At 54.8% G+C, this 15,651-nt stretch overlaps 1 protein-coding gene across 3 annotated transcripts in view; it reads left to right on the top strand.

Moving 5' to 3' along the window:
• Dok7 (docking protein 7) overlaps nucleotides 1-15,651 on the top strand; it is a 28,390-nt gene that overhangs the window by 9,042 nt on the left and 3,697 nt on the right. For 2 of the 3 annotated variants that reach the window (XM_052199000.1, XM_052199001.1), the window contains 3 exons: nucleotides 8,021-8,140; nucleotides 9,004-9,123; nucleotides 11,464-12,206. In XM_052199000.1, the coding sequence (XP_052054960.1) occupies nucleotides 8,021-8,140; nucleotides 9,004-9,123; nucleotides 11,464-12,206 (983 nt within the window). Of the gene's footprint in view, nucleotides 1-8,020; nucleotides 8,141-9,003; nucleotides 9,124-11,463; nucleotides 12,207-15,558; nucleotides 15,602-15,651 lie in introns of those variants that run through there. The other variant, XM_052198998.1, reaches the window with a different exon arrangement.

The following is a 15,651-nucleotide window of genomic DNA, read 5'->3' as shown; positions in this document are numbered from 1 at the left end:
CCGGTGTCAGAGTTCCTTCTGTTCAAGTTGATTGAAAAGAATTTAAAAAAAAAATTAAAAAAAGGTCCCTGAGTTGGGTCCCAGGGATGCTACAGTCAGTCAGAGAAGTACATTCATTGGTCCAAAAGTCCTCTAGCCCAGTGGTTCCCAGCCTTCCTAATGCTGCGACCCTTTAGTACAGTTTCTTGTGTTGTGATAACCCTCAACCATAAAATAAATTTTGTTGCTTCTTCTTAACTGTAATTTTGCTACTGTTATGAATCACAATGTGAATATCTGATAGGCAGGATGTCTGATGTGTGACCCCTGTGAAAGGGTCATTCAACCCCCCAACAGGGTCAGGTTGAGAACCACTGCCGTAGACACACCAGGTGGCCACGTGTGGGAAGGGTGGGTCTGGCCCTGGGAACCCCAGGGTCATGCCATTGCAGGGCTCCATACCTAGTGATCAGGTGAGGGGATTGCAGAGGAGGCCGTGCGACAGCCATGATGGGTCGGGGTCTTGTAGTCGGGATGGGAGCTCTGTGGGTGGGTGGTGTTTGGAGGACAGCGAGGCCTTTCATAACAGGGTGAGGTGTACTAGTGACCCTCCCCCTTCTCTATGGAGCTGCTTCAGACCTGAAGTCTCTGAAGGGACAGAGCCTTTTTCCTCTCTTGAGAGGCCAGCTTGTCTAGGTGCCCATCCTCCTGGCACAGGCCTGAGGTGACTATGGGTAGTTGCTATATCTAGGCCAAGGAGCCCCTGTTGTCTAGAGGCCCAGACCTTGAGTAGTATAATTACTAAATCAGGCAGCACAGACTCTTACAGCCTACCTACCCATCTTCCCCTTGTCAGAGATGTACCCCTGACCTGTGGTGGGGTGTGAGATGTAAGAGGTTAGGCCTAGCTTCCGCATAGCCAGGCTCAGTGTGGCCTGATTGGATGTGAAGCCACAGGGCTCCTGGATGGAGTGATGTCTCCCTCTCCCCAGGATGGCGTAGATATGTGTTGTGCTGGTCACTGGCTACCTGGACCTCATGTTCTGCAAAGGGCTGAGTGGGAGAGGGCACCTTCCTTAGTCTCTGCTGCATACGGGGAACACACAGTGGGGCTCTGAGTGGGAGGTAGTCCCATAGGGACCTTGGAGGGGACGAGGTGTGATCTACGGAGATGCTTAGTAAGGGTGGTACGTGGGGAGATGAGGTAAGGCGACATTCCTCCCCAGACAGAGGCAGCGTGACATCATGGCGCTGGGGCAAGCACAGCCATTTCCCATGGTGTTCAGCTTTCTTCCTTGACAAGTCTCAAGAGTAGAGGATTCCAGGATGGCCTTTGGCTGTGGTAGTTGGATGGCCAGTTGGTCCCCTCTGTCATTTGATGGAAACCTCAGGCCAGTCAGTTATATAGTGGCTTCTCCTTCCTGGGAGCCTCTCAACTTGGGAGTTCCTGGAATCTGATGGGGCAGGACAGAATTCCTGCTTCAAGGTCTGTGGGATTTCCAGGTGCAGGTTAGGGTCGGTGCTGGCCAGCCTGATCTCCAGACCAGGCTGGCATCCCCTGGGTGACTGGGCCAAAGGACCCATTTCCCTGGAAGCCCGTTCGCTTTGTCTGGGCGCCAGTGCATTAGGGCCTGGCACACATTTCTGTGGCCTCTGAGTTCACAGCTCGGTCTCTTGTACCACTGGGGTCTCTTCCGTTTGTCACCATCCTGGGCACTGCGAGTTAGCTCTGCTGAGAAAGTGAGCATCTGACCTGGGCCGTTGTGTTTCCCTGGGCTTCTGAGCAAGGTCCGGAATTAGCTCGTCAACTGCAGGAGGCTGCCTGGAACCACTGTGCCTGGAGCCGGCTAGTCTGGGGCCTGCTTCATAGCCCTGGCACTGGCACTGCTGGCAATTCTTTCTCTCCTGCTCAAATCCTACTTGGCCCAAATCCTACAGTGGCCTAAAAGTCACCGACTGCTGGAAAAGGCTGTGTGGTGACCATGGTTAGGGCAGAGAGCCCCTGTTTTCTAGAGGCTCAGACCTTGAGTAGTAGAATTCCTAGGACAGGCAACTGAAACTCCTGCAACATGTCTACCCTTTTCCTCTTATCAGGAGTGTACCCACCCCCACTCAATGCTGGGGTGTGAAGACAGTGCAAGATATAAGAGGTTGAGGCTTAGCCTCTGTATAGCATAGCCAGGCTCAGCATGTCCTGATGTGTATCCACGGGGTTCTGGTAGTGATGCCTCCCTCTCTCTGGGAAGGCCAGTATGGAGAGACTGACTAGGCAAGTGCACCTCTGTCCATGACAATACCCCAAGGCTCTGTCCTCTAATTAGGGACACACTTGGCCCTGCTCCAGGTGGTGACTGAAACTGTTGCAGCCAAGCTGCAACTCCCTGACAGCAACACAGGGCACAAGATGTGACTGGAGCCCATGCATCTGCCCTACGTGTGGGCAGACATTGGAAAGGAGCTGCATCCCACTGTGACTCGGAGCAGCAGGCATCTAGAGTCACCGCAACCGGAATGGGGTTGTTAAGGCAACAGAAATCAGCTCCTTCACAGTTTGGGGCCAACAGTCCCCAGTGAGAGGGTTAGTATGACCTTCTTCTAGGGCCCCTGGGATTATTTCTGATTTCCTCATTACCTGCACTCCTGGAGTCCCAGCTGGTGTCTCCTCTGTCTCTGACACAGACTGTCACTGGCTGAACGGTCACCTCGATCAGCCAGGAGAGTGTTGTGTTCACAATGTAACCCAGCCCATTGGCGAAGAGCCTTCCACATATACACGTGGACAGGACTTTTGGGAGCCAACATTTAATCATGATGGTTATAAGATTTGAGTCATGGTGCATATGGATTGGCTTTGTCTAACTGGACATGGCTGGTAGGCAGTATCAGAAGACCTTGGAAGATCTCAAGAATGTTAAATTAACATCTTCCTTCCCCAAGGATAGACCTTGGCCTGGCCTGGTCCTGCCCCCTCCAGAGTCATGGGAACAGGGCCTGCTCCCCAGACAGTATAGAGATGACCCTGTTCTAAAGTTGATTTTCACCTGCTGAAACTTGTTGGTTTAGTTGGGGGTCAGGGGCCTGGTGGGGAAGAGAGGTGCCAGGGTCACTTGCAGAAAGGCAACCCAGGAGATGGTAGATCAGGAAAGGAAGGCCTAGAAGAACCTAGAGCCTACCAGGTTCTGGTTTTTCTCCAGACAAGGACAGGAAGGCTATGCTGTGCAGTAGCTGTAGCAGGGTGGCCAGTGGTTTCCAGGAGCGCCATCTGGATGGACGGTGGGAGAGGCAGGACCCTTGCTGAGGTGGGGCAGTAGCAGCAGAGCAGGACGAGGACTCCTGGCTCTGTGGAGCTAGCTCAGTGCTCTCCTCAAGCCTTGTGCATGGGCTGCAGGGATGGTGACATAGGCGTCCCAGGCAGGAGGCATGCCGTACAAAGCCCTTTGACTCAGGAGTTGTGGAATGACATTCAAGAGATGTGGCCATTTGGGGGGACTTCTCTGGGGCCTCCAGTGAAGATCCTGCAGTCAGCAGCTGGTTTTGAGTCAGGCCTCTGTCTGTCACGATCCCCCAGGTCTGTGGTCCCATCTCTGCTGGCTTTTAGGGTTCTGTCAGCCTGGATTGGAGTGGACCCTTCCCTCTTCTGTAGTCATATAGTGACATCTGCATACAGAGTGAGTCCAGGCCCATCAGTGTGGAACCTGTTGTCACACAGGGCCCAGGCTGGCACAGGAGGATTCCTGAGAGCTGTCCTATTAGACCCAGAGAGGGATACATCTAAGTGCTCAGGTGCCCTAGCTCTTGGGGCCCCGCCGCCTGGGGCTTTCACCCTAGCTCTATTTTGAAGACGAGGAGATGGAGGCGTGGGCTGCCATGGCTGCCTGTGGCCAGGTGGGGACAGTGGCAGAAATGGCCCAGCTCATGTATTGCCGTTTGTCCGTGCAGCTGTTCCTGCGGCAGGGTGGGGCTGGCTGCTTACCCCGGGCCTCCATCCGGCACGTGCCGGCCCTTCTTCCTCTTGAGGAACAAAAGGCTTTCTTGGGCAGAGTGGGCACCAAGCTGGGAGCCAGGGAGCAGAACCAGCTGCTAGGTAATTCAGACATTGCCAGCTGTCAACGGCCACCATCTGTGTCCTCTGTGGCTGATTTGCTACAAGCTGTTTGTTGGGGACAGAAGAGGGAGGAGAGGCACAGTGTCCTCTGACCTCTGAGGCAGGCCATCGGACCTCCTGGGGTACCTGGTGTCTTCATCTTGGTGCTCAGGCTCAGGCTGCTACGTAAGAGAAATCAGGTTCCGAGACTGACTGATGGCAGTTCTGCAGAATGCTTCAGCTGTACAGGAGAGCAAGGGTCACCTCTCAACATGCTACTCCCTCCTAAGGTGACCGGTGCACCTGCAGTGTGCCTGAGGTTGGGCTTGGGGGGTCCCCCTTCCTGGGGTCTGGAATGCCTAACCTGAGCCTGGCTACTTGCTCTCTTCCTGAGGACCAGGACCTTAGCTTGGTCTTCAAGAAACAAACGAGTCAAGGCCTATGAGGAGGCCCGTACTGGTGCAGACTGCATGGATAAGCAGGAACCCTGAGGCTCAAAGCAGGTGCTGGAGAGCAGAAGCAGGCAGAGGAATGGAGGAGTGGCCTCATCGGGTCAAAAAAGGTGCTCTCAAGGGTGCCGAGTGACAGACTGACAGGGTCTTTGTCTAATGTCTCTGTACTCCACTCAGGAAGTGCTGGTCCTTGCTGGGACAAGCCTGAGACATTTGGAAGTGTGTGTGTGTGTGTGTGTGTGTGTCTAGAGGTCATTGTCATGGTGATTTTAAGGACATGCTGTGCTGTAGCAAAAGCCGGTAGATCCTAGGCGCTTCTGGTGCCCCATCTTGGGGTCCTTGTGTTAACTCTTGTAATGTAGTAAACACCGTGCTCTAGCATCTGTTCTGTAGTTCTGGGTTGGAGTTCTGAGGTAGCTCATCTCATCTCTGTCCCTCGAGGCACAGACTGGGTCACTCGAACAATGAAAGCCAGGATGATGGCGGGTCCTGTGGTTGGTGTGGAGTTCAGGAGTTCATAGTTCCTCTTCTAGCAGTATAGTTGGACTTTTCTGCATGGTGGATAGTTACAAAAGGGCACAAGGTGGTGGCTCCAGGCACCCTTGGTGACCTCATCCCAGAACCGGAAGAGCAGAGTGTCACCTCTGCCACTTTATCCTATCCGAGGAGGCTCAGGCTGGTCAGAGGATGCTGAGGAAGGGGACCCAGCCACATGGGTGGGCAGTCTCGTGGACAACGGGCCTGGCCTTCCCCCTTTCTTGGAACTTATAAACTAGCAAGCAGCAAAGAGAAGATCCTTGTATCTTTTTATTTTTACCTAAGGGACCTGGCATCTGGTCCCGGGAAGTCACTGGAGTCACTGTCACATGGTGTTTGGTCTGGGCTCTAGAGCAGCAGATAACGGCTGTATGGCAGAGTGAGCCTCACCAGGGCTGTGGCAGAGGTGAAAGTGCCTCAGGGCCGACATCTGGCTTCCTGGGATGGAGGTAAAGGTCAGAGTTTGGCAGTAACAAAAGGAGATATCGCAGTGTTTCTCAACCTGTGGGCCGAGACCCTTTTGGGGGAATTACTTAAGACCTTTGGAAAACACATTACAATTAATAACAGTAGCAAAACTACAGCTGTGAAATAGTAACAAAATAATTTTATGGTTGGGTGTCACCACAACATGAGAATCTGTTAAAGGGTCTCAGCATTAGGAGGGCTGAGAACCACTGATGTTGTTTTAAAGGCCTTTACCACATGCTAAGGAATATGACGGGCATCGCCCATGCGGAGGCATGCCAGGTGGGGCAGGCATACTTGGGGAGTCCTCAGTGATTCTGAGAGCCATGGGAGGACAGAGGGGACAGGGTACGAGATAGAAATGTATCCTGGGGGTGGGGGGACTTATCCCTGCATCCGAGGTGGATGGGCCCTGGAAGAGGTATATCCTTCAGGGCTGTAGACGAGGTAGCTAATAGGGATGCCATGTGTGCATTTGGGGCCCACGTTGGTAGTGGCTAGGTTCCTGGGCCTTGTCTGCCTGTCTGCATCTCCGGGGAGGGGGGGAGCCTGATACTCCGTAGATACGGCTGTGGTGGAATGCAGGGCCGGCTCCACTCCCTTCGGTAATGTGGTTTTTTATAGTCGGGGGACTGATTGTCCTGCGGCTTCTGCCAGCTGCCTGTAAGCTCAGGATTAGAGGATTGGCCTTCTATGAGAGCTGGGGCCAGACTGACTGAGCCCTGCAGTGGGTGGGGTGGTAGATGGGGGCAGGAGCAAGCACGGGATGCTTTGTGTGAACTGGCCAGCAGATGATGGCCAGCATACTACACTTAGCCAAGGCCCAGCACAGATCTTGGCTTAGCCCACCCACCAGATCCACCATGGCCTTTCTGAGCCCGTGAGCTCTAGAGGTGGCCTCCTGGGTGGGCATCAGGGTAGCTGTCTACTTCTTCTCTGGGTCTTGCCTTTTTTCCTGGTCCCTGGTGTAGAACCAGTTCTGTAGTGCTGAGCACTGTCCCAGTGGTCTCTGCTCTAGTCTTGAGTCTGTCTCTTGCTTGCTGTGGGTTCCATTTGCTTATCTCTAAAACGAGAATGGCTTAAGACATCACGAGGCTTTAGTAGCCACAGATGCGGTCACCAGGGTGGCCATGCAGGGGCACCTGTGTGTCTTGGGACTAGCAGAATCCCTGGCATCCAAGCCTTATGTTTAGCAAAGATGGAGTGTGACCTGGACTTGTCAGTGAGGGGACTTCTCAGCTCTTACCCAGACATACAGAGCTGTCCCTGCTTTCTCTTCCTGAGATTCCTCCTGCACCGACCCTGTCTGCCTTTCTTTGGGCAATGGCAGAAGCCCGGAGCAGAGAGAGATTCTTGTGTGGTGACACACCAAGTGTCCGGCCCCGTGGCCTTGGCTCAGCAGGTGGGTGCAGCCAGCCTGGCTGGGCTCTCATTCACTCGGCCAGGGTCGGACTTCATTCACCCTTGGTGGAGGCACGGCCCAGTGCCTGCTGGCAGGTGGCCTGGGGGTGCCCTCCGTGCTGACTCACTGCTCTGGGCTGCTCTGGGCACAGACGCTCTGAGCACCTATGTGGTCCCTCTGCCCAAGTGATCCTGGCCTGATTGTATGCCATTCCTTCCTTCTGCTGAGTAGACAGGTGGGGCAGTCAGCCCTGGGACGTATGTGCTGCCTCAAGGGGTTCATCTTTACCCTTTGACCTCTAGAAAGGGGAGAGGTCACTCAGTGTGCTCTCAGACACAGTACTCAGAATGACAGCTGATCATTTGTGGGGTGAGCACTGCACCCCACACTGTGCCACAATGGGACAAACATCCACGGGTGACTCAGCACAGCCCTGAGAGGGCCAGAGTCAGTGATGACCATACTGAGGTGACAAGCTGAGGAGCAGGAGACTGAAGGGAGAACTCCCAGAAGTGCCTCCCTTGTCATTAGCATGGGCTGGGGGAGAAGCCCCAGGAAGCCTGCGGGGAGCCTGAGTATCTCCCCACAGGAGGCGCATACAGCGGCCTGGTCAACATCCTTTTAGGAGAATAGTCTTAGCTAGTCGGGACAGGATGCCCTCATGAAGTGTGGGACCACTGTGCTTGGGCCGTGCAGCAGCACTGTCTGGGAAGGGCACCCAGCTGGCATTTTGGCACACGTTTTTCTGCCAGTCTGTAAGCATTACTGGAGGGACAGCCCCCAACTCGGCACCCTGGGCACAAATGGTTGCAGGTGGAGAAGATGGCTGCTTTGGCCCAGTCCTAGGCAGGCTAGGATGGTCTGAACCTGGTGTCTAAGGCTGGTTCCGTGTGGAAGCCTTCATGGACTCGCTAAGCAGCTCTGGGGCTCCCAGCGTGTGGCTTCATGAAGTTGTATTAAGTCACTTGGCTTTGGGCTGCGGATTTTGCAGGTTTCATGCACCCATCGCAGATCCCCAGTCCTACTCTGGGTGTCTCTCCAACCGCTGCTGAAGCTGGCTGACAACCCCCGTCCCGTCTCTCTGTCCTTCCTCTGCAGGGGCTGGAGTCTTCTTCTTGTCCTCAGCTGAGGGAGAGCAGATCAGCTTCCTGTTTGACTGCATTGTCCGAGGCATCTCCCCGACCAAAGGCCCCTTTGGGCTTCGGCCAGTTCTCCCAGGTGTGTGTGGGAATGTGTCAGGGAAGGTAGGCTTGCTGGTCCAGAGACAGGTAACCTGCTTCGTCAGCCTAGTGGGGAGGCATGCCCTTTCCTATCCATGACTAAGAATCCTAGAGTCCACTGGCCTGGGACCTTAGCACTCTAGTCAGTGGGGTTCCTAAGGGGGGTCAGCTGGCAGATATGGGCAAGGAGGACCTTGCATGAGCACCCCAGCAGAGACACAGGGTGCATGGGGAAGATAGGGGACAATCTCCTTGCTGTCACTTATGGGGGGGATATGGAATGCTATATGGATGGCAGGTGGTAAGGGGCCAGGGAGCTGCAGGCAGTGACAGAAATGTGGAAGCATTTCATTCAGACCAAAGTGGGGCCCTTGAGGAGTGGTGTGAGAAGCCAGGGCCAAGCAAACCTCTCCTGGATCAGGGGGATTGTGGGACTGAGGAGAGGCTCGCGCTGCTGAGTGTGGAGAAGAGTGATCTTGTCTTAGTAGGGGTTGTCACAGGGACAGGGACTCAGGCTGGGCAGTTCAAGGACATGCCCACAGGAACAAGAACATGGACTGGGAAGACGCAGAGACCTGGGCTTGTAATTCGGGAGCCAGAGTGGCTGGTTTAGGTATCCTGTATTTGATGCCTAGCCGCTGGGTGAAGGCGTGGGACAGGGCTGGGCCTGCTAGGGGCTAGCTCAGGATGCCTTGGCTTAAAGGTTCTGTACTCACCAGGTGTCCCAGTGGTGCAGAGGTGGAATGCAGGGGTGATGCGGGGGTGGTGTGCAGGGTGGTGTGCAGGGTGGCATGCAGGGGTGACATGCAGGTTGAGGTACAGGGGTGATTGCTGCTTCACCGATCCTTTTTCTTTGCACAGACCCGAGTTCTGGGGGGCCCTCAGCCTCAGAAGAGCGTGTTGCCCAGGAGGCACTGGAAGCCCTGCAGCTAGAGAAGAGACTCAGCCTGCTTTCACACTCTGGCCGGCCAGGCAGTGGAGGTAGAGTCAGTGGTTGGTCTCGTCTGGGCTACAGGGACCTCTCTCTAAGTACTGTCCTCCCCACCCCACTCTGGGCTACACAGCAATCTGTCTGCATGGACTGTTGGGGTCCCCTTGGGTTCACACTGATGACCCTTTTGACTCGTGTAGTTAGTTATCTGTCATCCATCTCGGTCATGGTTTTTCCCTCCTGTTCACTCATTCATCCATCCATTCATCCATTTATCATCCATCCATCCATGCATGCATGCATCCATCATCCATCTATTATCCATCTATCTTCCATCCATCCACTCATCATCCACCATCCATCCATCCATTCATCTATCATCCATCCACTCATCCATTCATCATCCATGCATCCATAATCCATCATCCATCCATCATCCATCTATTATCCATCCACTCATCCACTCATCACCTATCCATCTATCCATGAATGTATCCATAATCCATGTATCCATGCACGCATGCATGCATCCATCCATCCATCCACTCATCCACTCATCATCCATCTGTGTTATGCTGGGGAAGGAGAAAAGGATCTCTGGGGAAGGGGGAGGAGCTATGGAGGATTTTGTATGGAGAGGCTGTAGAGAAAGAAGCTTGTGGCCTGGAGAAACCGCAAGTTATATGGGATAATATACATGGAATAGAGTAGTGTAATGGGAGATCTGCCCAATCTAGGCTTATAGCTTGTATTGTTACTGATTGAGTTGAGATTTCTTTTACTGGGTAATTGGGTTGGAAACATATAGCAACATCCATCCATGCATCCATCCATCCATGCATGCATCCATCCATCCATGCATCCATCTATCTATGAATCCATCCATCCATGCATGTATCCATCCATGCATCCATCTATCCATGCATCCATCCATCCATAATGTATCCATCCATCCATCCATGCATCCATCTATCTATGAATCCATCCATCCATGCATGCATCCATGCATGCATCCATCTATCCATCTATGGATCTATCCATCCATGCATGCATCCATCCATCCATGTATCCATCTATCCATGAATCCATCCATCCATGCATCCATCTATCCATCTATGGATCTATCCATCCGTGCATCCATCTATCCATCTATGAATCTATCCATCCATCCATGCATCCATCCATCCATGCATCCATCTATCCATTCATCCACCTGTCCATCCATGCATCCATCCATGATTCCTCCTGCTCATTCATTCATTTTGTCACCCATCCACTTAGCCACTCGTTGCCTCTGTCCCTTCTCATTATCTCTCCTACTCATTCATTTATTCTCCCGTCATCCATTCATACACTAGCCATTTGGCCTAGGCAAGCCCCAAGCCTTCTGCAATTTAGTTTTACTTTTTTGTCAGACACTGCTCAGGGGCCAACCGAGCTGGCTTCCCAGGAGCAGAGGCCCTTCTATAGCTACTGTCAGTGGGAACACAGACAGAAGCCCAGCCAGGAGCAGCTGTGGCTGAGGGATGGAGGCTGGCTTGGCAGATGGGCTATAGCAGGTCTTCCTAGGCCAGAGAAGTACTGGCTGGTGACTGTCCCTATTTCCAGGGATGCGCAGGAGGACCATGGCCCTCTCCCCTCCCAACCCCTCCCTCTAGAAGTAGAGGTTCTCAAGCTTGCCATAAGCTTTCTTATCTCCTTTGAGGGTTTACATCTGGTGTCTTGCTCAGGAAGGCCTGCAAGCTAGGCCAGGCAAGCAGAGAGGAAAGGCAATGGTGGCACTTTTTTTTCCGCATGCACATGGGATGAGGCAAGGCAGTCCTGGCACGATGGGAGGGTGGTGGACAGGATCTGATCCCAGGAATGTTCTTGTCCTCAGAGGCCTGTAGTCCCCATGATGAGAGGAGGCAGTGATAGGGTCAGAGGAAAGGCAGGCTGGACGGGGCAGGCTGCTGTGAGAGCCCACTGGGAAGTTGAAGAGGGTGTCCAGGCCTTGGCTGGGCTAAAAGGTGGCCAGGACAGGAGTCACAATAGCTGGGTTAGGAGGGGAGGGGGGACTCAGGAGCTGGGTCGCAGATCCACAGTTTGAAGGACTGTAAGCAGGTACCTGCCTCAGGGAGGGGCTGTAGAGGAGAGAAGGTGGAGTCCAGATGCAGAGACTAAGACTGGGACCGAGGAAATGGCTGTCAGGGGGATAGGGGCTCCAAAGCGGCTGGCACTGAAAGTGGCCAGGGCTGGATGAGGAAGGGGCTGTCCTGTGGACTCTGGCCTGCTGCTCCAGCTTCCAAGGGGAGGGGCTAGGGAGAAGTGGACTGCCATAGCATGTTCACTGGAGACCACTCCCCACCTGCTTGGACCCCACGGCAGCCTCAGTTTCTGCTTTGTCTCAGGGGATGACCGAAGTCTATCCAGTTCCTCTTCTGAGGCGAGCCACTCAGACATCAGCGCCAGCAGCCGGCTCACTGCGTGGCCAGAGCAGTCCTCGTCCTCAGCTGGCACGTCACAAGAAGGACCAGGGCTGGTGGCTGCCCAAGGCCCAGGAGAAGCCACGCTGGGAGCCTCAAGGCCACCCCTCAAGCCACTGCGGCCTCGGCAGTTACAGGAGGTTGGCCGCCAGAGCTCCTCTGACAGTGGCATCGCCACAGGCAGCCACTCCTCCTACTCTGGCAGCTTCTCGTCCTATGCTGGCAGCAACCTGGACGTGTGGCGGGCTGGTGAGGAATTTGGTTCTCTCCTCAGCCTGCCCCCTGGAGCCAGCGCCCCTGAGCCCAGACTGTGCGCCTGCCCGCCTGGGGCGGCCGAGTATCAGGTGCCCACTTCATTGCGACACCACTACGACACACCTCGAAGCCTGCGCCAGGCCCCCAGAGACCCAAGCCCAGCTGCCCAGGGCAGCTCTGACCACAGTTCAGCCACAGACTTGGGAGGTCAGGCACCCACGGGGTGTCCCTCCAGTTGGCTGGGAGCTCGGCGACGGGGACAGGCGACGGAAGGGCCAGGCAGTGAAGCTGTGTCACCCAGTCCATCCCCTGGCGAGTCCTGGGAAGCAGGCAGCCCCCATGCAGGGCCATCTCCAGCTTTCTTTTTGTCATGTTCAATCTGTGGCGGACTCAAGGTAAAGCCCCCTCCCTGAGATAGCAGGCCGGCCGCTGTTGCCAAGAGCTGGATCCGCCCTTTCATACAGGGGAGGAGGGTCCCTAGCCTCTTTGCAGAAGGGGTGCTCTGTGCTGTTTTGAGAAGCCACCAGACCTGTAGCAAGGGCCTCAGGGGCAGGGTGACAAAGGGCTGTCCTCCCCTAGGTGGGGGGTGCTGTGGCTGCCAGTGCTGGAGGCAGGTCAGGCTGAGGTCAGGAGAGCCTCTCATCCAGCTTTTCCAGGATCTTCTTACCCCCTGGATCGGGCAAAAGTCTGTCAGGCCCATGGGCTCCTGCTATCTGTTGCACCTCTGGGTGCAGAAGATCTCCATGGCTGGGGTCAGTTCTCAGTGACAAGGCTTGACCTGGTCCACTGCCCTCTTACCGGATAACTGACCCTCTGTCACTGGTCATTTCTGCAGTATACCAACACACTTCCTATCCAAAGTCAAATCTACAATGGCTCCTCCAGACTCCCCAGCCTGTGAGCCCACAGCTCTGTGTGTGCAGCCCACAGATCGGGCACAGTCTATATGTGATCTGCTTTACACGTCACCCTGCGGCACCCACAGGTGGGATCAGTATCCCATCCCACGGGGAGGAAACTGACGCTCAGGAGGCTCATGACTTGCGGGGTCTGCTCCTGGGCCCCTGGAGGGCTCTGAGAAGAGGGCTGCCTAATGGGAGTGTGTGTCACCCCAGAGGCTGAGTTTGCCCAGGGTCCTGAGATCAGTTTGCTGGAGGGTCTCCTGTAGAACCTTCCAGTAGTGCTCCCCTGTGTGCCTCCTTGCTGGGACCAGGAAGCTGGTGGCCAGGACCAGGTGGAAGAAATAAGGAGGGCTCTGGCCCCGCCCACAGGTCACCCTGGCTCTGGGCTCGGGTATCTACCACCCCAGGCTGTGAGCTCCCTTGCACAGAGCAGAGGTGTTCCGCTTCCCTGTGTCAGGGGGTTGGTGTGGCTGTGCCCACCCTTTATACACCCCTCTATCGGCACCTTCTGATCCGGCAGGCCAACTCACTTGTGAAAGCCTCCATCTGTACCTGCATTGCGGCCAACCGTGTTGCTCTATTGAGTTTTTAAAATCTGTTTGTAATACATTCTCAGACTGGAAATAAAGTTATCTTTTCTTACTGCCTTGCCTTGTTCCATTTGGCCCACCTCCCCACCAGGCCTGACACTGAGGAAACTCCAGGGGCCTGGCCCTCAGCCTGAGGTCTGGGTGCTGTGGATGTGGAAAAGAGGGCTTGGGATAGCCTCCGGGCTGGAGACATGATGTGGAGGGGGTGGGGTATGTATAGCCACACAGTGTTTTATCTTCCCTTGCAGGGCTTGCCCTGAGCGCAGACTCACCCAGCCCCTGACCCACTTCATTTTCCCTGAGCAGAGAGTGCTCCAGGGAGTAGCCCCTTCCTGCCTGCCTGCTTCCATTCTTGCTTGCAGCCCTGCTGGAAGCTGGGAGCCTGGCTCTCCCAAGCTTCTGTGTAGGGAAGAGCAGGGTTTGGGGCTTGGCCACATTTACTACCCACTGACTGGGTGGCCCTGCAAGTCGCCGTACCTCTGGGAGCCTCAGTTTCCTCCTCGGTCGATGGGTAATTGGCTCACCTCATGGGCTGGCCTGAGGGTCTGGTGGGATCCCTATATCAGCATCAGGCTGGCATGTGTTCACTAGAGGAAGCCAAGTAGTCTTCCTGCAAAAGGTCTGAGATTGTAGATCCTGGGACCAGGGAGCCTGAGGGTTGGCCGTCCAGAGGGGTGGGCACTGCTTGGGGCCCGAGCCCTTTGTTCTCCATACTTAGCTGTCTGTACTTACAAAGGTCCTTCCTGCAGCAGGAAGAGGGGCACCCGGGTGGGCAGTTCTGGTAAGGTCGAATCCATGCTGTTGTAGCTTGGATGTCCACCTGCTACTAAGGAAAGCTGGCCTGGACCCTGAACCTGGGTGGATGGGGATTGGCCTAGTGACAAGAAGTCCTTGCTTCAGGAAGAAAGGAAGCACCATGACATACTTAGAGAAGGTGGAAAGTCTCCAGGGGAAGGCCATTCCAGACTCTTCTCCTGTCCAGTCCATCCCTTGAGACATATACATAAGCCCCAAGAGTTTGCAGAGACATAGGTGGTGAGGGCTCCCTGTGGAACCCAGGGTCACCAGCCATGACCCCTCTTCATGAGATGGGGCAGAGCTTTTCCTAAGGTCAGAGGCCTGGAGATGGGTAGACATTGGTCTCAGACCTCCCTCTTCACACACGGCCCACTGGAGGGTCTAAACTGATCATGTGTTTTTCTTGTCACATTGTGATCCACCCATGCCTAGGGTCTAGAGTTAATCCTGTAGCCATGGCCCTCCCTGAGCAGATGTCCTGTGTGGGAACTGTTGAGGATTTGGCCTTTTGTTTAGTGACAAAGTACACCCTCGAAGCCTGTATGTGGTTGGCTCTAGGCTGTCTAACTTTCATCCTGGGGATTCTTGAGTCCCCAAGGCTGCACCAGACTGTTATAAGTGGTGATGTAGTTAGATCTGTGTGCTCTGTCCAGGGCATCCCTGCATATATCCTGGGCATGTGGCCCTCACTCTCAAGGCTGGCCTGAACAGGTGCTGGGTGTAAAGTTCCTCCTTCTTTCCCCCCATCATGAGGTCCCGCTACCAAGTTATTCCTCTAGACTCACTGGGATTGGGTGACTCTGTGGTCACCTGCTCTGACGGGTCTTTCATAGCAGGTGCTTGGGATGTTTGGAACCCTGGGCTGTCAGCCTCTGCTTTCTCCCAGCTAGAGTGGGAAGGTCGGTGCATGAAGGTGTGGATGTGTCCAGCTGTGGCCCTCCTCCATCCTCCCGTGCACCTACTCCAAGCTGTTTCCTCTCGTGTTCTGTCAACTCCCCAGTCACACTCTGCCTGAAACAGAGGCCTAGGACTCATTCTGGGGCTGGGGGGCTATTTGTCTCAACTGTGGGCTCCTAGGAGGGCTCTGTAAGGCATGGGACAGCAGGCCAGGGACAGAGAGTGAACACTGTGGTCACTGTGAGTCATGTGGTCACGTTGTTCTGCAATCATGTCCTACTCAGATGAGAGGCAGTGGGGTCTAGCTGAACCATAGGCTAGAAGGGAGTAGCCTGGGAACCCTTGCTTGTAAACTTCCTCAGAACACCCCTGGCCTCAGCTGGCTCCGGGACTGTCAGGGCTATGGGGTCTAAGAACAAAGGGCTCTGGAGGATGACGCTGTGTCCCTCCAGGTTATGGGTGGTCTAGAGCCTCAGACCTATGTCATTTTTGGAGTTAGTATTCCATTTCTTGGGGCTCAGGGGGTGGGGCAAAGGGTGAGCGGACGTACACACTGACCTCTGTTGTCTTTGGTCTAGGTCGTGGCTACTTCATCCCCTGGACTCACTGTGACACATCCAGGTAGGCTCCTGGCTTTGGACCCCAGCACTCAGTGCAGGGATGAAGAGTTT

This window comes from Apodemus sylvaticus, chromosome 11 (assembly GCF_947179515.1).
Source record: "Apodemus sylvaticus chromosome 11, mApoSyl1.1, whole genome shotgun sequence".
In the NCBI taxonomy this organism is placed as follows: domain Eukaryota; kingdom Metazoa; phylum Chordata; class Mammalia; order Rodentia; family Muridae; genus Apodemus; species Apodemus sylvaticus.
This window is presented reverse-complemented; position numbering and strand designations above follow the sequence as displayed.